The sequence below is a fragment of the Pipistrellus kuhlii genome, unplaced genomic scaffold (genome assembly GCF_014108245.1).
Source record: "Pipistrellus kuhlii isolate mPipKuh1 unplaced genomic scaffold, mPipKuh1.p scaffold_m20_p_37, whole genome shotgun sequence".
Lineage (NCBI taxonomy): Eukaryota > Metazoa > Chordata > Mammalia > Chiroptera > Vespertilionidae > Pipistrellus > Pipistrellus kuhlii.
This window is the reverse complement of record NW_023425537.1, coordinates 3,182,293-3,203,498: the sequence shown is the minus strand read 5'-3', so window position 1 is coordinate 3,203,498 and position 21,206 is coordinate 3,182,293. Positions and strand designations below refer to the sequence as shown.

Here is a 21,206-nt window from a genome sequence, read left to right as displayed (position 1 = left end):
GACTTATTTCACCTATTAATGTTGCAATTCTCCCCCCTCTCCCCAAGCCCCATCACAGAACTCCAATCCCCCTCACCCTTCCCTTCTTCTCTTTGCACTTACCACCTTCAAATATATTATGATAATTTATTTACTCAATACGTTTCTTGATTCCCACCCCCACCCCTCCCACCAAGAATGTAATCTCCATATAGGAAAGAATCTTTGTCTCTTTTGTTCATTAAATAGTGTTTGGCACAGAAGGAACTTAATACATAGTTACCCTATAAAAATAGTTGAATGAATGACATGAGCATCAGAAGGGCTTTCTGGCCTAGATGGGCCTGAAATGAAGGTAGTAAAACTATAGCTACTATTAAGATAGGAGATTCCGGAAGCACAGCACACAGTGATAAAATGGGGATTGAATAGGTGTTTTTTGTTGTTGTTGTTTTGTTTTGTTTTGTTTTGGGTTTTTTACTAGTTTCTTTTAACTGTAGTGGAGAGCTTAAAGAAAGAGTAGTAAATATAATCAATAGGTAGGCAGAACACCAGCAAGATCCTGATTCAGTCGGGATTCAGTTTTAAATAACAGGAAAAAAATCTCTTTTTCTTAACAGAAGGGAATTTGAGACAGACCATTAGCTGCTTATAAAATCACTAGAGGCCTGGGGCACGAAAGTCATGCATGGGTAGAGTCCCTAGGCCTGGCCAGTGATCAGGGTCAATCTGTGGGGTGACCAGCAGGGCAATCAGAAGGTCACGACCCACAGGTTGAGAACCGCTAGCAAGGTGGCCTAAGACCATTGGAAAACACAGACATTTACATTACAATTCATAACAGTAGCAAAATTAAAGTTATGAAGTAGCAACAAAAATAATTTTATAGTTGGGGGTCACCACAACATGAGGAACTGTATTAAAGGGTTGTGGCATTAGGAAGGTTGAGAACCACTACTCCAGACAGTGATGGCAGTCATTCGGAGGAGGAAAAGCTAACCCACCACACCAAAGTCTAAGAAATCTCACATTACTATATTCTCCTAAACCAGATCTTCCTTGGGGGTGGAAACTTTAATCTGGTACCACCTCCGTGGCAGAGTGATGTCCAGAAATGGTTATTCAATGCAGAGCATCCTCAACTCATCCTCAACTATGACAACTGACGTTTTGCTCTCTGTCCAGGCCCATGAGGCCTCCCACATGTGGACTACTCCCCAGATGCCATACACTTGAGCCTGATGCCTAACAGGGAAAGCTGATCCCCATGGTCCACGCAGCCCCTCCTCCAGGGTCTTATCATTTCCAGGTTCACAAAACCATCCCTTGCCCTCCTCCTTGACTATCCCTCCATACATCCAAAACTCTAGTCATGCACTCTGGAGCAGCCCACCCCCACCCAGAGAGCACCCAGATCAACCCTTCTTGGTGCCAAAAGTCAGGTGAAAGGATATCCAGGAGTTAAAGGACACAAAGCAGACCGCTCTTCCCTGGAGTGAAGATGAGGTCACCAATCTCACTTCATTCCTTTTCCTAATAACATGCCTTCTTGGGTTACCATTTAGAGAGCGCCGACTATGTGCCAACCACAATGCTAAAATCGTCACCTGCATGAGATTATCTCATCCTTCATCAGCCTTATATACTGAGGGTTTTATTGCCCATTTTTTCAAAAGAGGATTTTGCCCAAACTTCTCTAGGCTAGTCAGTGTAGGAGCCAGGACTCCAACCCAGGATGTCTGATTCCAACACTTTGCCCCTCAAAGACTACATCTTTCTTTCCTTTTTCAAAATTAATCCTCACCCAAGGATATTTTTCCATTAATTTTTAGAAAAATTGGTCAGAAGGTAAGGTGGGGGGAGAGAAAAAGAGGGGGGGGAGATTAATATCAATGTGAGAGAGATACATCGATTAGTTGCCTCCCATATAATCCCTGACTGGGGATAGAATTTGCAATGCAGGGAGAACTTGGAATGGAACCTGTGACCTTCAGTGAATGGGCCAGTGTTCTAACCACTGAGACCCATGGGCCAGGGCTACGTACGTATTTCTTTAGCCCCAGTCCCACCCTCGGCTCTCCCTAGAAGTCTCCCTCATGCAACTCTTTCCTAGCTCGGGGCAGTGAGCCCTACCCACCTCTGGAATCTCCACTATGCATTCAGGTCTTCCCCTACCCCGACCTTCTCCAGTCTCCCCCAAAGAGGAGAAGACACTGCCACCAGGGAGGCCTCCATAACCCTGGCTCTTAATGTGTATTTACTCCTTGGATTCCCATAGCAACACCAAGAAGCAGAGTGCATGCTGCCTGGACAAGTTGGGAAACTGAGGCTCTCCAAGATCACAGAGCTCATGCAGAACAGAGCCAGGGTTAGAGACCAGTGAGTCTGTTCCCAAGGCATCTAAGAAGGGCCTTACCATGGACAGAGAGTCACCAAGCACAAGAGACAGCTGATCTGGCACTGCTCACCCAGCGATGCCCTGAGCTTGCACTGTGCCAAGCACTGTGTTAGTTGCCTCACAGGCCTTCTTCCCTAAAATCCTCACCACAAGCCCACATGGAAGGCACTGCCCTTATGCTCACTTTTCATATGTAGAAACTGACACTTGACGATGATAACCAACTTGTTCTATGTCAACTAAGAGCAGTCAGAATTGAGGCCCAGCTCTGGAGGCAAGAGCAAGTGGATGGGGAGAAACAAAGTTCTCAGGGAGGCATATGGTTCTTATTAAATTCACAGACTTTTATTGAAGAGCTTTAGGGACTCACGAATTTCATGAATTGTATGCAAATATGCTTATTTGGGGGAGCGTTGAAAGAGAAGATCTATAGCTTCAATATAGTCTCAAAGAAATCCTTAATGACCATCCCTAGCACAGAGCCTGACACACCAAAGACACTCAGTAGTGTCTGGAGAATGAATGAACAGACGAATGAACGAGTGACTCAACGAGTGTGTGTGCCTCCATGCCCTAGAGGACACCACACATGACCTGGTACACACTTGCATCTGTACCTTTGAAGATGGTGAAAGCCATGCCGGGACCTGAGCCCAACCCTCTCCTGGGCCCTTTCTCCCAGTCCCAGAGGCTACAGCCAGGTGCTAGGACGAGCTCCAGAGAGAAGCTTCCCCCGCTTTCTCCCACCTCCACTGCTGACAATGACCAGGCAGAGGCGGGAGTTGTGCAACTCAGATAACAAAGCTTTATTGAATGCCAGGAGCGGGCAAGGGCGAGGCAGGGCTCAGGTGTGAAGTGCCTGTGTGTGGGGGGGAGGAGGGGGGAGAAGGTGGTGTTGCAGGAGTGGGGATCCCTCAATGGGATCTGTGTCCACACAGCAGGGGGGTGGGGGAGCGTGCTTCCTAGGCCTGAGCGATGCTGAGCAGCCTCAGTTCTTGGTGCGAAGGACCTGCTCGTGGGTGGACACCACCTTGCCATCGTGCACGTCCACGACCTTGGTGCGGATCTGGCGGCTGGAGGAGGACACTGGGGAACAGGGGAGAGAAGGCGTTAGCAGCGGTGACGAGGCAATGAAGCAATCAGAAGCAGGGAGGCCAAGGAGTTGAGAGGAATCAAATGAGCTGCCTCCCTGCTGTCCTGTCTTCCTTCACCGCTCCCGAACTAGCACTGATACGACCAGCACATTTTATTTTTCAGATTAGGGCCTCCAAGGTTAGGAGTAGAGTCTGTGTCCTCAGACAGGAGCCTCCTAAGAACTCAGACGGGACTGGTTCAGTCCAGATGGACTCAAATAGACACAGATTGGCCCAGGACAGACAGAGCCCTGTAGGGCCCTGTCCATGGTGCTGACCCCTAGGACCATGCTGTCTGCCATAGACGCTGGTTCATAAAAGTAAAATGTGGAAGCCCACCAGCTCTTAGCCCTAAGGAGGATTTAGAGAGTGGTTGATAAGGGATAATTGGTGAGAAAACTCTAGCTCAGCACCCCCTAGAAGCCCATATCCAGCCCCCTAGGCCTACTGGGAGACCAGCGCTGGTTCTGAGGCTGGATGAGGAGGAAAGTCTTACCATCTCTGGACGAATGAGAGCCAGAGGAGAACTGGGAGGAGGAGAGGCTGTGAAGACAGAAAGGGGCAGGATGGTTAAACACACTGGGGGTGCAGTGAGTGAATCATGAAGGGAGGGACTAGGAGGGAGGACTGGGCACTCACTGGGCGTCCTCGCCCTCCAGCAGGCGGCGGTAGGTGGCGATCTCCTGCTCCAGCCGCGTCTTCACGTCCAGCAGGATCTTGTACTCCTGGTTCTGCTGCTCCATCTCGCAGCGCAGCTGGGCCAGCTGCTCCTCCACGCTGCCGATCATCTCCTGGATCTGGGCCAGCTGCATGCAGTAGCGGCCTTTGGTCTCCTCTAGACTGTTCTCCAGGGATGCTTTCTGTAAGGGAGGAAAAGAGGATCAAGGATCATGGAGTCGGTCCATCTCTTCCTCCTAGACCTTGGCCCGCCCCAGGCTGGCCGCGCCCCTACCATGCTGAGCTGGGACTGCAGCTCGATCTCCAGGTTCTGCACAGTGCGCCGGAGTTCGGAGATCTCGCTCTTGCTGCTCTGCACCAGTTCGCTGTTGGTGGCCACCTCGCGGTTCAGCTCCTCGGTCTGCAGAAAAGAGCACGTTATTCACCCTGGAAGTCCCCAGGAGGCTGGTATCCTGGGTCCCCTGCACCCGAACGGCACCCACCTTGCTGAAGAACCATTCCTCGGCGTCCTTGCGGTTCTTCTCCGCGATCTTCTCGTACTGGTCACGCATCTCGTTCAGGATGCGGCTCAGGTCCACACCAGGGGCGGCGTCCATCTCCACGTTGACGTCTCCGCCCACCTGGCCTCGCATGGAGTTCATCTCCTGCACAACCAAAGAACAATCTCCAATGGGAGCCTCATTCTGGCAGCTGACTGGGGTGTTCCCCAGCCAGAGACGCTCATGGCCTGAACGTTGCCCTCCACAGACTCAGTTCTATCCCTTCCCTCCCCGCTAATCTTCTAAGCTGGCTTTTCCACTGAGCTCTCACCTCCTCATGGTTCTTCCTCAGGTAGGCCAGCTCCTCCTTCAGGCTCTCGATCTGCATCTCCAGGTCGGCCCGGGCCAGGGTCAGCTCGTCCAGCACCCGGCGCAGGCCGTTGGTGTCGGCCTCCACGCTCATGCGCAGGTTCAGCTCCGTCTCGTACCTGGGATGACCCGAGAGAGAGAAGGCGTGAGACAGCTATCCTGACCACACTGAAGGCTTGGTTCTCTTCCTCCCGCAGCCTCTTCCCATCATTGGCGCCCTGCGGGTAGTGTAGGGTGCCAATCTGGGAAATGGCATGGTTGGACACAGTACCCATGGGTTGCTCAGATGCTCATTCCTGGGGTGGGGGTGACAGGGAATAGGGCAGCTTATCATGGTGCCGGGATTCAGGGGAGGGAGATACTTCTAGCTTCACTCAAGGATTGCACACAAGACCTCCAAATGTGACTGCCTCCTAAACTTCAGGGCCGCGTGGGGAAGTGGGGAGTGGCCTCTCCATAAAACTGACTCCCACACCTGGCTGCGGGTCAGAATCACTCGGGGAGCCTGTTAAAATAACTGAATCAGAACGCCAAGGGTGGGGCCCACAAGCCTTCTATTTTTATGAGCACCCTAACGGGTTTCCACATGGCCAGCCTGGCGCGCATCGGCTCTGTTCAGGCAACCCTGCTCCAAAAATGCCCCATTCCGGGCCACCCCTGCCCACTCACTTGGTGCGGAAGTCATCTGCGGCCAGGCGGGCGTTGTCAATCTGCAGGAGGACATTGGCGTTGTCCACGGTGGCCGTGAGGATCTGCAAGGCAAAGGGCACAGGGCATTGGTCAAATGGACATCCCCGGCCAGGCTCCACTGCAGCCAGCACCTGGCCTTGGCTTTCACGCACCACCTCCCACAAGCCTTCGCCACTGCAGCAGCCTGAAGGGTGACCGCTGGGAGGCCAGCTTTGACCCAGGGCTTTGCTGACGCATGGCCAGCAGCGGGGGTGGAAAGTTCCCTGGCCTTTGAGCCAAAAGCGCTTGAGTTCTGATCCTGCTTTTACCACCGGCTTGTTGCAAAACCTGAACTGCTTCTCTTCCAGTTCCCTTCCTACAGGTGAGACCCAGTTCTCAGTCTGAGTTCTCTCTGCAACGCCAGCCCTGCCAGGCCCTGCGGGCACATGCATTCCTTTCCCAGCTCACAGAGCAAGGGCCACGGGAAAGCACAGAGAATCAGAAAAGAGGAAGCAGAAGACAAAGATCGGTTGAACCCTGATTGGCTGGCGTTCCCTCCCTCGTTTCGTGGATTAGGGAAATATTAGGGGAATAATATCCTGGAGTGGGGTGGGGGGTGGGGGAGCACGGAGTAGGGGCCCGGAGTCAGATGCCACAAGCCCCCCAGGCTCCTTCCTGCAAAGGGCAGGTAAGGTCAGCTGCCACTGCTGGTCTCTGTGGGTTTCCGTGCTCTCCTGGCTGTGGGGTGGGGCTGGCGGGTGCCAGGGCTCATGGGCGGCAGCCGCCACAGCCCAGACTAATGAGCTAATGAGCAGTTTGGGCATCTGACTGGGTCCCGTTACAGCCTCGCTCCTCGCCTGCCCCAGAGAGCAGGTAGCTGTCTCCTGTGCTGACAGGTGGAGCACCGGCGTTTAGCCTCGGCTCTGCCGTGAATGTGCACTGTGCCCTTGGGCAGGTCAGAGCACCACCCAGACTACCGCTTCCTCCTTGGTCATATAAAGGGTAAGAATTCACGGTCTTCCCACCGACCAGCTCTGTGGGGCATCCGGGGCCAGAGGGAGGCATCTGACCCAGGAACCTACAGGTGCCCATGGCCTGAGGCATCTATCGCTCTAGAGTGAGGGAGCTGGAATGGCACCCCCAGCTGCCTGGCCCGCCCACCTTGTTCCTGAGGTCCTCGATGGTCTTGAAGTAGGGGCTGTAGTCCTTGACCTCACTGGGCCGCTGCCTCTGGTACCAGTCCCGGATCTTGACCTCCAGGTCGGCGTTGGCCTCCTCCAGGGCGCGCACCTTGTCCAGGTAGGAGGCCAGGCGGTCGTTGAGGTTCTGCATAGTCACCTTCTCGCTACCCACCAGGAGTCCATCACCACCGCCCATGCCAGCACCTATGCCAGCACCATAGCCGCCACCATAGCCACCGCCAAGGCCACCACCAAATCCTCCTCCGAAGCCACTGCCCAGGCCTCCACCAAAGCTGCTGCTGCTGAAGCCGCCTCCCAGCCCGTAGCCCCCACCGGAGGAGAAGCGGGAGGAGGACGTGCCCCCGAAGGCGTTGGAGGCCCGGCAGGACCCACCGGCCAGGACAGAGGACATGCGGCTGGAGCCACTGCCAAAGCCACAGCTACCGCCACCCATCATGGAGCTGGAGGAGGAGAACTGGCGGCTGCAGGTGGTCATGGTGCCGAGGAGGGAGGTGAGTGAGCGAGTGAGCGAGTGAGTCGGCAGAGAAGAGAGAGGTGCTCGGGTACGTGGGAGAAGGAAGCAGGTGCTTTATAGCCCTGGGTAGGGGGCGGGCCTGGCATTCTCCATCCCCCTTGGCTTTCACCACCCACAGGCCAGGCCCCTCCCCGCCAGCTCCCTCCTCGCCTCTGCCTTGTCACGTCCATCATATTTTAATGGAAACTCATTGTTTGGGGTGCTTTGGGTTTCTTGTCCCGCCAGGCATGATTCATGCGAGAAGGTGTGGGCCTGCAGGCTACACTTTCCCATCAGGCCCTGGGACCTGGGGCTCTCGGGAGCCTGTGTGCTGGGCTCCGTCCGGTGGCGGGAGCAGGGCCTCTGCACCATAAACCTGATGACCTGTCCGTTGCCCATGAACTACGCGAGACTCAGACACTCCTCTTCCAGGAAGACCACCATGCAAAGCAACACTGGCCTCGAAGGACACCAGCACGGCAGGTCACACAGACCCAGAGGCGCCCTCAGCATGGCCATTTGAAGAAAGAAACGAGGAAGTCCTGGGCCCTCCCGGGTCTGACCTGCAGGGCTGTGCCAAGGAGCCTGTCACATCTCTGAGCCAGGCCCAGACGGTTAGGTGGCTCAGGCTGCCACCCGGACACCCCCTTTATTTATTATTTACTTATTTATTTCTAAAGTATATTTTATTTTAAAATATATTGATTTTTTACAGAGAGGAAGAGAGAGATAGTTAGAAACATTGATGAGAAACATCAATCAGCTGCCTCCTGCACACCCCCCACTGGGGACGTGCCCAAAACCAATGTACATGCCCCTGACCGGAATCGAACCAGGGACCTCTCAAGTCCGCAGGCTGTCACTCTATCCACTGAGCCAAACCTGCCTGACACCCACTTGAAAGGGAAACCCAGGCAGCTCTCCCCAGCCCTGAGCAAAGGCCGGGAGACCCTCCACAGGCCTGCGGTAGGGGGTGGGGGGGAGGCAAAGGAGAGGGGAGTCCAAAGCTCCAGCTGCTCAGTCCGGCCAGAGGCAGGGGCGTCTCAGGCACAGCCAGACACTTCAGGAAAGAGCACGCAGCCGATGAGTCCTGCCATTTGCTCCTTTACCACCCAGGATCTGACACTTCTTTGGGCCTCAGTTTGCTCATCTGTCAAATGGAAGCAAACGCCATCCACCCCGCGTACTGCGAAGTCAGCTCCCAGAATCCAACACGGCAGAGCATGTGAAAGGGTCTCGTTAGCCGAGTGTGGCACGAAGCTGGAGAGCTGGGCTGTAGCCCAGTCTGGGCTCCAAGGGGGGTGGTGCTCTCAGGCCCCTGGGACAGCCCTGTTGGGAGGGGCTGGCTCAGGTGCCCCTTTTAAAGCTCCCAAGGGTTTATGTTGGGGGGAAGGAGGGAGGCAGTGCAGGTCCTGGGAGTGGGCTGGGGTCCCTGGCTCCTGAGGCCCCAATGGTTGCGGGACATTCCAGGGCTCCGTCTTGTTCTGCCCTAAGAGCATGCACAAGGGACCTCAGCTTTCCCACATCTCCCAGAGGACGCCAAAGGCACCCCTCGGGCTGTACCCGCCTTCCCGCCAGCCCCTCAGCCCCACAGACCCCGGCGGGCATGTGGGGAGGAATGCGGTCGTGTCTGGGGCTGCCCATCTCCCCAGACAGGCCTCAACAGCCCCCGCTGGAGGCTCTTCTGAGGATCAGCTGCTCCCGAAAGAGAAGCGAGAGCCTCCCTCTCCCCCCACCCTCCCTGCCATCAAAGCAGATGGAGGGAGCCGCCCCCTCCCACCCCCTCACCCCCCAGCCCTCGCCCCGCCACCTGGCTCGGGAGCTCAGGAGACAAAGCTGAGACAAACACTGGAGGCCTTGGGCTCCCTAAATCTGCAGGCAGAGCACTCACAAGGATGTGAGTAAGCCAGGGCCCCACCCTGCCAGACACTCCTAATCTCCTTCCCAGCCCTGTAATTCCCCAGCCAGAGGCCTCAGCACTTTGGCAGAGACAGACTTTTAGGAGGGAGAGATGGATGCTCTTAGGAGGCACGTTGGCTGTGGGTTGGGGGTGGCGGGTGCTCACCAGAGAACAATGCGGCATCCAGAGGGACCCTGGGAGCCGAAGGGGGTGCAGAGCCCACCGCCTGCCTCCCTCCACTGCAGGGACCCCCAGAGAGGCCCCCCAGAGCAAGGGACACAGGAAGAGGCCTCCTGCAGTCATGGAACCCAAAGCAGGCTCCTCCCTTGCCGTCCTCCAAGGGGGGATCCCAAAAGGGAAAGAGGATAGGGACCCAGAGACACATAAATAACCCCATGCACCGTCTAAGGAGAGACCTTTGCCAGCTTCCCTCCCCCACAGACCTGAGACCCTGCTGTGGAATGCAAGTCTGACACCCCCCACACCACCACCTCTGGATTAGAACTCTGACTCACATCCTGAGGCCAAGCCCCCATGCACGGAGGCGCCAATGGCCCAGCCTCGGGCTTGGGATGTTTTGAGGAGAGGCAGCTCTCTGGGACAGCAGGGGTTCATGGAATGGGGGGGGGGGGGGTCTGCTAGGCAGGCTTCGTGTGGGTGCCTTTACCTGACCCTCCTCCTGCCGCCTGGGAAGGAGGGGTAATGCAGGAGCCTGGGGCGGTGCCTCTTGTGGTCGATGAGTCTCCTTGCACCAGCCTGTGGGGGGGACCCAGGCCAATCCAAACAGATGAAGGGCCTGCACTGTGTGCTGAGGGCCAGGCAGGGAGCCAGGGGGAGGGATCCTGAGGAGGAACAGCCCGGCCTGAGGAGGGAGCTAGCTACAGCTGGTGGCTTGGAGCCCAAGCTAAGGGAAAAGACTGCCCCTGTCCTGAGCGAGCCCTCCTCCCTCCCCCTACCTGAGAGGGACCAGAGGATGCACATCAAAATCACTCAGGATTGCGGTCCACAAGCTCATGAGTCCACAGAGCCAAGTATCAACAGCACAACAATGGGCATGTCTTTGGAGAGCCACATTTTTTAGACGTAAGCTTCTTCTAATGCCACTTCTTCAACACAGACTCTCCCAGGCCGTGGTACTTTGTGGAAGAGCCACACTCAGGGGACCAAAGGGCCGCGTGTGGCTCGTGAGCCGCAGTTTGCCGACCACTGACTTAAGACATGAAGAGACACAAGGAAAGCAATGCCTGCGTTCTGGAACTGCCGTAACAAAGGACCACTTGCCTGGTGGTTTAGAAGGAGAGGAAGTCCTTCGCTCACAGGTCCGGGGGCCAGAAGTCCCACCTCGAGGTGTGGGCAGGCCGCTCCCCTGAAGGCGCTGGGGGAGACTCCCTCCTCCTCTCTGGGCAGCTGGTGGCTCCTTGCCTCCCGTGCTGTGCGGCAGCGCCCCTCCCATCTCTGCCTCCAGCTCCATGCGGCCTTCATCTCTGTCCCTCTGTGTTCTCCTCTGCGTCTGATAAGGACACACATAGGATTGAATGCCCACCCCAATCCAGTACGATCTCATCTCAGTTCTCACCACACTTACAGCAGCAAAGACCTGTGTTCAAATAAGATCAAGTTCTGAGGTTCCAGGAGGTCATGCATTTAAGGGGGAGACTATTCCACCCACTACCCCACCTAACAGACGTTGCAGAGGCGGTGGTGAGAAATTCGGTAAAGAGATAGCTGTGCACCCTGGCCAGTTTGGCTCAGTGGATAGAGCATCAGCCTGGGAACATGTCTGGGTGGTAGATTTAATCCTCAATAGGGGGCGTGCAGTGTATAGCCAATCCATGAGAAATCCCCTCTCATCATTGATGTTTCTGTCTCTCTACCTTTCCCTTTCTCTCTGAAATCAATAAAAATATGTTTTTAAAGAGAGAGAGAGATGATTGTGCTAAGAGATGAGCAGGGCCAATCTGAGAGGCTTCTGGGAGCAGCTTTTTAAAAAATTTAATTTTTTTTTTTATTGGTTTCAAAGAGGGAGAGAAATAGAAACAACAACAATGAGAGAATTTCTCATGGATGGGCTGCCTCCTGCATGATCCCCACTTGGGATGGAGCCCACAACCAGGGTCAGGCTAGGAGCAGCCTTTAGCCTCTCCTGTTCATCCCTCTCCCCACCAAGCCCTCGCCACCTGTGTGTAGCCAGATCTCCTGCCCAGGGAGCTGTCACTCATAGAGACAGTATGTTGGGCCTCAGCCTCTGTCATCAGAAAGACAGGACCAGCACGGGGCAGGAGCAGGCTGGCAGGCGGACTGCAGGCTCAGGAGGCAAGCAGGAGCACCTCCCCAAGACGCTGGTCCCCTTTCCCCCAGAGAGCTCTGCCGCCCGCTGCTTTCCCAGGCCGGCCAGCCCATCCGGGCCAAGAGAGAGCCTGGCTGACACAACCGATAGGCTGAGCCCAGTGTTTCAGCATCCCCTCGCCTTGTCCGAGCCTGCCAGCTGTGAGTGCTGACAGGACAGACTGACCACCCCGCCTTATAGATGCAAAAGGTTCAGAGGTCAAGGAAACCTCCCAAGTTCACAGCAAGGAAGCTGTCAGCCAGGACCCAATCCCCACTCTGCCTGCGGCAAGGCTCGCTTTCCAGTGCCAAGTCCCCTCCTTGTGAGGGGGTCCCCAAAACTCAGAGCCAACAAAGGCCTTCATGGTCACCTAGAGTCTAGACCTAGTCTCTGAGCTTTACAGATTAGGAGGCTGAGGCCCTGGGAGGGGAAGGGTCATGTCCAAAGTCACACAGCAGCCGAAACCGGTTTGGCTCAGTGGATAGGGCGTCGGTCTGCAGACTGAAAGGTCCCGGGTTCAGTTCCGGTCAAGGGCATGTACCTTAGTTGCGGGCACATCCCCAATGGGGGGCGCGCAAGAGGCAGCTGATCGATGACTCTCTCATCGATGTTTCTAACTCTCTATCCCTCTCCCTTCCTCTCTGTGAAAAATCAATAAAATATATTAAATTAAAAAAAAACAAAAACAAAGTCACACAGCAAAGCCTGCCTTGAAAGAGCGAAATCTGTAACACATGCCACCCAGAAATGTGAGCTGGGCAGGGGGGTGGGACAGGTGGGGTCAAAAGAGCCAGGTGTCCCTGTGAGAGCCTGTGCCCCGGAATCACACTCCGGTTGTTAAGAACTTGAACGGTCAGATGGCCAAGGGCCGGCAACAGGTGGGTCCACTCACGCACCGTCTATCAGCTCCCTGTTCCGGGAAAGGAAGGCCCAGCTCTCCAGCCATGTACCCACAATGCCCACTGCAAGCTGAGCTTCCTCCCCTATGGCCCAGTCCATCGCTGACCACCATGTCCCCACCGATCTCAGGCCTCTGCCTGCATTTCCGCTTCTGTCCTTTCTTTCTGTCTAAATGCCTCCTGCTCTTTAAGACTAGACCTCAGTTTAACACACAAATGTAAGATATGATTTCTGGCCCAGCGGGCATGGCTCAGGGTGGAGCATCGACCTAGGAACCAGGAGGCCAAGATTTGGTTCCTGGGCAGGGCACATGCCTGGTGTGAGCTCAACCCCCAGTAGGGGGCGTGCAGAAGGCAGCAGATCACTGATTCTCTCAATGATTCTCTCTCATGACTGATGTGTCTATCTCTCCTTCCCTCTCCCTTCCTCTCTGCAATCATTTTTTTTTTAAGAAAAGATATGATTTCTGCAGACTGTGTGGCATAAAGTAGATGCTCAATGAAGGGCAAAAGAAAGGGAGGATGAGGAGCGGGTAGAAAGAGAGGAAAGGGAAATTGGTAAGGGAATAAGACAGATGGAGAATGGATGGATGATGGATGGATGGATGGGTGCATGATGGGTGATGATGGATGGATGGATGGATAGATGGATGGATAACTAGAAAAATGGAGGATGGATGGTGGGTGGGTAGGCCTGTGGCCAGGTGGGTGAATGATGAATGGAACCCACGGAAAGAGCAGGCATTCCACCCATCCCAGCATGGGCAAGCATCTCAGAGGAGCTTTTCACTGAACAGATGCTAAGCAAGCAAAGAAAGTGAGGATGGGCATCCCACTTGCCCAAAGACCCACTGGTCTGAGGACAACCGCAGCCTGAAGCATCGCTGAGCCACCGCCGAGCCCAGCGCTGGAGCCTGCGTCAGCCTGACCGAGCTGAGAGCGGAGGCCGGTGACCAAGGTCTGCTGAAGAGCTCAGACTTTTTCCTGACAACACTGGGGGGCACTGAGTGGGGTCCGCGCAGGGGAGGAACATTGCCAGGTGTGCTTTACAAAGGCCTCTTGGCAGCCGGGGGCACATTCTTTGGCAGAGGGGCAGAAAAGCAAAAACTAGGAAGGAAGATGCTACCTGGCCATTGTCCAGGTAAGGGGTGGTGCTGGCTCAGATCTCTCCTCTCCTGGAAGTCCCACCCCACCCCTCAGATCACCTGGCTTTCCCCTTCTCCCTCCCTCTGCCTCCGTGGTCTGTGCCTGCCCCCCAAAGCTTACTACGGTGTTCTGGGGGTCACAAAATGCTTCTCCTCCAGTCGGTGCTGCTCAGCATGTTAATTTCCTATAATTGCTCTAATCTGATGGAGGAGACACAGCCCTCGGAGATGATTATTCTGAAGGGGGAGGGCCGATGAGCCCAGAGCTTTCTCTGCTCCACGGGCCGGGCTGAGGGGAACATGGAGCCGAAGAGCCACCAGGTGGGGTGGGTATCACGCGAAAGGCTTCTTGGAAAGGCTGCGTTTGACTCAGGTTTTCAGAGAAGGAAAAGCCCTGGGTGGGTGGAGTATTCCCAGGCAGGGGCGTGGCTGTGGGAACTCGGGGAAGTAGGCAGCTGGGAGCCAGAACGGCTGTGTCAGGATCCTGCACTGCAGGGGCCTCAGGTCCAAGGAGAAGGGTAGATGGGAGAGGGGTCCTGGAGAGCTCCAGAGAGAGAAGGAGTGATGTTCACCATCAGAGGGTGGGGAGCAGATGCAGCGTCATGCAGGTCACCCCCCCACACCCCTGCCTTCTCCCCGGGCTGACATGTGTGGGATCCAGGAAGCAACAGGGCCTCCCAAGTCAGTCAGGGGGCTCAGTCTGGGCTCTCCACCCCCTAGCCATGTGACCTTGGCCCATGCAGAGGGCTCAGTCTGTCTCCAGTCCAATGGGATTCTGGGCAGGGGCCAGTAAATCATGGCTGTGGCCAGCACCGTGCTGGACAGAGTCAGTGTTTAAAAACATCTCCCTTCAATGAACCCCTAGGTGCTTGCCCCAGGGAGGGGGGCAGCAAGGGGTAGCGCCATCGGAGAACAGGTATCGGAGTCATACAGAGAGAGACAAAGAACAAAGAGGATCCAGGAAAGTGCGGGGGTGTGGGAGAGACAAGAGGAGGAGGAGGCTGGAGGAGCTGCTGAGGCCAGCAGGGTCCTGGTGATGAGCTGGCGAGTCAGAGGGCCTGGCCAGGGCGGAGCCCACAGGAACGGGCAGGCCTGGAGCCCTGCTGGGGCAGAGTCAGCAGGACAGTGAGGGTGTGAGGGATAAGGCACGGCAGCTGCCAACAGGACCCCCGCGCTGAGCTGGGGCCAGCACTACCTCCCCTGGTCTGGGTGGGGAGATGGAGAAACCCAGCTCCGGGTCCAATGAGGTCCAGAGGCCAGAGGAAGCCTCACCCACCACTCAGCATCACCAGGTCCTGGCTCTTCTCCTCCCAGCCCAGGTTGTGCAACCAGGCAACAGTGGTGTGCGCATGCGCGTGCACACACACTCACACATGGACTCACACGCACGCACGCATGCACGCACGCACGCACATACCCACACCTAGGCTTTGCTCTTCCTCCTTCTTCCATAAGACTTGAACCATGTCTGAAGGCCTCCCTGAACTCTTCCTTTGGCCTCATGGCCAGAGAAGATCAGACCAAATTTTGAAAAGCTCTAGGAGCCTAACTGGTGTGCCTCAGTGTACCAGGAGGTCACTCCTGGTCAAGGCACTTGCTTGGGTTGTGGGCTCGATTCCATTCTCTGTCATCATTGATGTTTATCTCTCTCTATCTTTCCCTTCAATATATATATATTTAAGAGAGAGAGAGAGAGAGAGAGAGAGAGAGAGAGAGAGAGAGAGAGAGAGGGAGAAAGAGAGAAAGAGAGAAAGAGAGAAAGAAAGAGAGAAAGAGAGAAAGGGAGAAAGGGAGAAAGAAAGAAAGAAAGAAAGAAAGAAAGAAAGAAAGAAAGAAAGAAAGAAAGAAAGAAAGAAAGAAAGGAAGGAAGGAAGGAAGGAAGGAAGGAAGGAAGAAAGGAAGAAAGGAAGAAAGAAAGAGAAAAAGTCCCAAGCAAGATCTCTGTGTGGGCTGGTGTCACCAGTGGCTGGATTCATATGACTAACCCTGCAGACATATGTGACTGCCACCCGACCTCCATGACCAAGGATATCAGAAGAAGGTGGGGCACAGATCTGGCCCCAACAACCACCCCAAAGTGTGTCTACTGTAAAAGGGAGGTGGCGGTAACACGGGGAAGTGGTTGCTAATACCTGACATCCAGCTCTGGGTTTCCTGGCAGTCAAGGCAAAAGGGGAAACAATGATGGAATAGGAAACTCCCATTCACTAATAAAGAGTCTGAACTCTAGCATCTGAAGGACACTGAGAGCTCCCGTTTCCTGAGCTCTGCACTGTCCTAGGCATTGCCTCTGAAACCTGATTTTGTCCCTTGGGCAAGGTGTTACCTTCTGTGTTAGAGACATAAAGGCAGCAGCATTCCCCTGGGCCTCCCTCTCCCAGTGCTGACCCCCTCCCAGCTGCCACTGGATGTGTGGGTGTCCTTAAAGCTGAGGCCCCTACCCCTGGCGGCGTCACAGCCCACCTCCTGGACTCACCAAGCTCCAGCCACTTCTCCTGGGCACTCAATGGCCAGATTTCCAACGGTCAGCACCGGAGACACTTGCCCGAGGGCCTCCAGCCACCACAGCCCGTGCTGCCTGTGCAGGAGGCAGGCTGGAATGCTAGGAAGTTAGCACCAACCCTGCCTGAGAGGCGCCCTGATCTGGGACTGATGGGATCAGGGGACAAAAGCCCCAGCTCCCTCATCTTTGAGGAAGAATTCTGGGTGCATATTCTACCTTGTCTCCGGGGTCCTATGGCAGGATGAAGCTACAGCTGTCCAGTGTTCACGTGCTTGATAACACACCTGTCAGTAGCCCTTCCCTCCCTCCCCCTCTCACCTACCTGCTCCCTAATGGTGTTCCCGAGACACCACCCAAAACACTTCTTTTTTTTTTTTCAAAAACACTTCTTGCTCTTGGATTTTTGTCTGAGAGTCTGATTCTGGAACCTACACTGAGGCACATGAGCTCTTATTATTATTTTTTTTAATATATTTTGATTTTTTTACAGAGAGGAAGGGAGAGAAATAGAGAGCTAGAAACATCAATGAGAGAGAAACATCGACCAGCTGCCTCTTGCACACCCCCTACAGGGGATGTGCCTGCAACCAATGTACATGTCCTTGACCGCAATCAAACCTGGGACCTTTCAGTCCGTAGACTGACGCTCTACTGCTGAGCCAAACCGGCTTTGGCTATTATTATTATTATTATTATTATTATTATTATTACTTCCATTTATTTTGGAAAGGGAGAGAGACATGGAAACAGCAATGATGAGAGAGAATCACTGATCAGCAGCCTCCTGTATGCCCCACACTCGGGATCAAGCCTACAACCTGGGCATGTGTCCTGACCAAGAATTGAACCATGACTTCCTAGTTCATAGGTCAATGCTCAGCCATTGAGCCACACCAGCTGGGCAGACATGACACACTTTTAAGATTAAGCTGTGTTATTTTGAATATGTTTTTCTTAAAATAGGTATCACAGGATCTCACTCATAGGTAGAAATCTAAGTAGCAAAATACGCTGATGATTAAAGTGGATCCAGAGACATGGAAGCATAAAACAGAGTGGGAAATCTCAAAGGGAAGGTGGAGGAGGAACCAAAGACCTGGTATGCATGTATGCATGGCCCATGGGCACGGACCATAGGATGCTGAAGGCCTGGGGTGGGGGCAGGGATGGGATATAAGGGGTTAATGGGAGGAGAAGGGGACATATGTGATACTTTAAAGAATTACTAAAAAATAAATAAATGAAGCCCTCAAGACAGACAGGAAAAAAAATCAATGAATATTTTTTTCTTAAAACGTTGCAGTCTAGGTTTTCTTAAATCTAGACCAGTGGTTGGCAAACCTCGGCTTGCGAGCCACATGCAACTCTTTGGCCCCTTGAGTGTGGCTCTTCCACAAAATACCACGGCCTAGGTGAGTCTATTTTGAAGAAGTGGCGTTAGAAGAAGTTTGTCAATCAGTCAAGCCCCGATTTGTAGCACTTACCACTTCCATGATGTAAACACCCCACTGCCTTTCTCCCAGAGGAGGAGGAAGAGGAGGGCAGGCATCAGCCAGGATGGGGCTGTCAGCGGGGGTGCTTGGGTTTTGTAGCACAGCCCACCCTGCACCCACCACAGGCACCTCTGGGAGAAGAAGAACGAACAGGGCCGTTCCCTGCCTCCATGCTGGAAGGCAGTGTCTCCTTTAAGACCAGGGCAGCCCCTGATTGGTCACTGTCACCCCCACCCTGCTCCCGCCCCAAGCCCAGCACACCTGGCCCAGAGCAGCCTCGAAGTGGACACAGCTGAGTTCCCTAGGCTCCTGCGAGAACGCGCCTTCTCTGTGACCAGAGCAAGTCTAACTAGGCCAGGGGTCTGACCCACAGGGGTGTTCTGACACCTCACCTGCCACTCCTGCGCCCTCGGGCAAACCACTCAACCTCCCCGAGCCTGAGATTCTCACCTGTAAAATGGGAGGGTGCGGTGTGGGGAGACAGGTGGGAGTCTCGGCAGAGAGCCAGCTCAGCTGTGCCAGGCCAGAAACACAGCTGCAAGAATCAAATGAGGTCGCCCAGGCCAGGCTGCTGTGAAGACTGTCCACGGGAGAGGGAAAGAGTGAGCACACACTTACTGGGTGCCTGCTGTATACATTTTACCTCCCTTAATGCTCACATGAGCCTCTCAGGTAGATACTAGCAGCCAACATTTACAGACTGAAATGCAGAGAGATGAAGAGATGGGTCCGGAGCCGTGCTCGGAGTTCAACACCAGGGCGGCCTCTTGCCTCCCGATGCTATTTCGCACTCCTTCTGCAAGGGACTGTGATCCTGCTTTCGTTTTAGTTCTTTTCTTCTGCGTATCACTGTACAGTGCTGATGGGCGGTCACTGGAATGTTTTCCCAGTTTTAGTCCCGTATGAATAATGGCACTTACCGTGTTTCCCCCAAAATAAGACATCCTCCGAAAATAAGACCTAGCGCAACTTTGGGAGAAAAAATTAATATAAGACACTGTCTTATTTTGGGAGAAACAGGGTACGTCCTTTTATGCCAGTCTTTTATTTCTTTGAAATTATTCATGTAACCCCGAAGCCCCTATGTCTTTGAAACTCACCTTTGCTATGAACTCACAAGTCACAGGGCCAGAGAAGAACCTGGGAGAGGGAAAACCCAGGGGGGCGAAACAATGGATGGATGTTTTTATTTTTTCTATTTCCACTTATGTTATCACACTCTTCATATGGCAGATAAAAACTGGAAGGACCAAAACATACCTGTTTTATGGGAAACAATACCATGATCATAGGGAAGACAGAGATGCTGGGATCCCAGCAATGTGTGTGCAGGGAGCCAAGTCCGAAATGGACTCCCCTAAATAGCCATCTATGCTTTAACCCCCCCCCTCAGTCTGCTCAAAGCCCTGTAGGAGTCCTGGACCACTGGGGGAAGAGAGGGCACAAAGCTACATCAGCCCGTGGTGGGGACCTCACACTCGATCTGGTAGGCCCGCCTGATAAAGAGCTGCAGGTGCTCGGAGCCTCAGCCCTCACAGACCGGACTCTGTCCCTCCACTGCTCTCTCTCCCACAGAAGCTCCTCAGTACCACCCCCAGAGGCACATGGAATCCAAAGAAGCCTGTTCTCAAGAAATCTGCTTCTGAGAAGGCTTTGATAAGACCAGCAAGAACAGCAGCTTCTACACCAAACCCCTGGTTTGACCCCACCAATGTGTATGGGTGTCCCTTCGGGGCTGGCTGCTGCCTACGGGCTGTGGGGACAGGCAAAACAGAAGGCGTCATTCCTGTTTGTTTCAGGGTGTCATCAAAAGGCTTTACACAAGCAACCGACCCAGACCCACCGCAGTGGGAAGGCAAACAAGAAATCCCTTATCTCGGAGACAGGGAGGCATGCTATGCTTTTTATAGCTCCCCAGAACAATGGGCCCAAAGAAAGCAGAAGCTTACGAGCTTAGCTCTAATGCATTTACATCAGCAGATATACTTTATAGGCTATCATTAATTCTCACTCCGGCCATTGTTTCAAGCACTTTACGCAGTTATCTGAAACAATATTTCACAAACGTTGACATTAAGTCAAGCATAAGGAATCTGAGGGCGTGTTGGAAGTAGACAGGTTACAAGCAACATTCGAGAGCCACTCAACCTCCTCGCCTCAGCAGCTATGAGAAAATTGCAGCCTGGTTTGGGACTTAAATCTTGGTTTGAGGAATCCAGGCATCAAGGCATTTCTGGATGGACAAGCTGGTTCCCTTATTAAAGGGGAAACTCACATTTCTGGTTTCAGGTTGTACTTCTTCAAAGGGGTTTATGGTGTGTTTTTGTTGTTGTTGTTTATTTTTTTGTTTGTTTAATATATTTTTCTTGATTTCAGAAAGGAGGGGAGTGGGAGGTAGAAATAGAAACATCAATAATGAGAGAGAATCACTGATCAGCTTCCTCCTGCACACCCCCAATGAGGATCAAACCCACAACCTAGGCATGTGCCCTGACCAGGAACCAAATTTTGACCTCCTGGTTCACAGGTTGATGCTCAACCACTGAGCCATGCTGCCCAGGCCAAAAGGTTTATGATTTGTCTCTACAGGATACAGCAGAGAAAATGAAGGAGCGGAAATCATCAAATAAATTATTCAAGAAAATCTCTCAGAACTGAAAAGCATGGGTTTCCACATTGAAAGATTCTGCCAAGTGCCCAATCCGACAGGTGAAGAGGCAACATGTGACATTTCAGCCTGTTGGAAAGAAAGGGAAAAACCCAAAAGTTCTGAGGAAAGGGATAGGAATAGGATTGTATGAAGAATCCATAATCAAAATAGCATTAGACTTAACAGCAACACTATTGAGATGCCAGGAAGCAGTGTAACAATACCTTCCAAATACTGAGGGAAAATTATTTCCAACTAGAATTCCATACCCTGCCCAACTATCAGTCAAGAGTGAGGGTAGTGAAGGTTGATTAACCATATTTTCAGACATAAAAGTGCTATGAATCCTTTCTCATAAAATACTAGAAAATGCGCTTCACTAACATGAAGAGGAGAAAAGAAAAGGAATACATGGGATCCAGGAAACAAGGGATATAACACAGAAAGAAGGGACCCCCAGATGACGGGGAAGAGAGATTCCAGGGTGACAGCAGGCCTAGCGAGCAATCAGACAGACCGAACCAGGGAGACAGAGGGCTCCAGGAGGGTCATCTTTGAAAAGATGAAGTTGATGGAATAGGCAGTGTTCAACATATGAAGAGGAGATTTATACTTTCAACATTGAATGAGAGAATAAGTTAGTGATAGGTACATAGAAAACCTAAACAAATTGAAGAAGAGATATTTATTACGAAGAAATTTAATATAGTATAAAATATGATTTGACTGTGACTAGTATTTAAATAGTCATAATAATGGAAACATTAAACATTTATCTAGTGATTTTCAATCTATTGAAATGGATATATTGAGAAGATGGGAAGAAAAGGAAAGTGAGGAAGAAGTGGGATGGGACAATGCTGTATACGAGAGCTTAGTAAGTCCCCATC

At 53.2% G+C, this 21,206-nt stretch overlaps 1 protein-coding gene across 9 annotated transcripts in view; it reads right to left on the bottom strand.

Moving 5' to 3' along the window:
- Positions 1-21,206, bottom strand: part of LOC118702084 (keratin, type I cytoskeletal 14) — a 35,450-nt gene that overhangs the window by 9,301 nt on the left and 4,943 nt on the right. For 2 of the 9 annotated variants that reach the window (XM_045570772.1, XM_045570775.1), the window contains 2 exons: positions 12,835-12,840; positions 3,160-3,463 (listed from right to left, as the gene is read on the bottom strand). In XM_045570772.1, the coding sequence (XP_045426728.1) occupies positions 3,366-3,463; positions 12,835-12,840 (104 nt within the window). In that variant the 3' untranslated portion in view covers positions 3,160-3,365. Of the gene's footprint in view, positions 1-1,460; positions 1,470-3,159; positions 3,464-4,006; positions 4,054-4,149; positions 4,371-4,462; positions 4,589-4,670; positions 4,833-4,998; positions 5,156-5,705; positions 5,789-6,866; positions 7,412-12,834; positions 12,841-21,206 lie in introns of those variants that run through there. The other 7 variants (XM_045570776.1, XM_036407723.2, XM_036407719.2 and 4 more) reach the window with 7 other exon arrangements.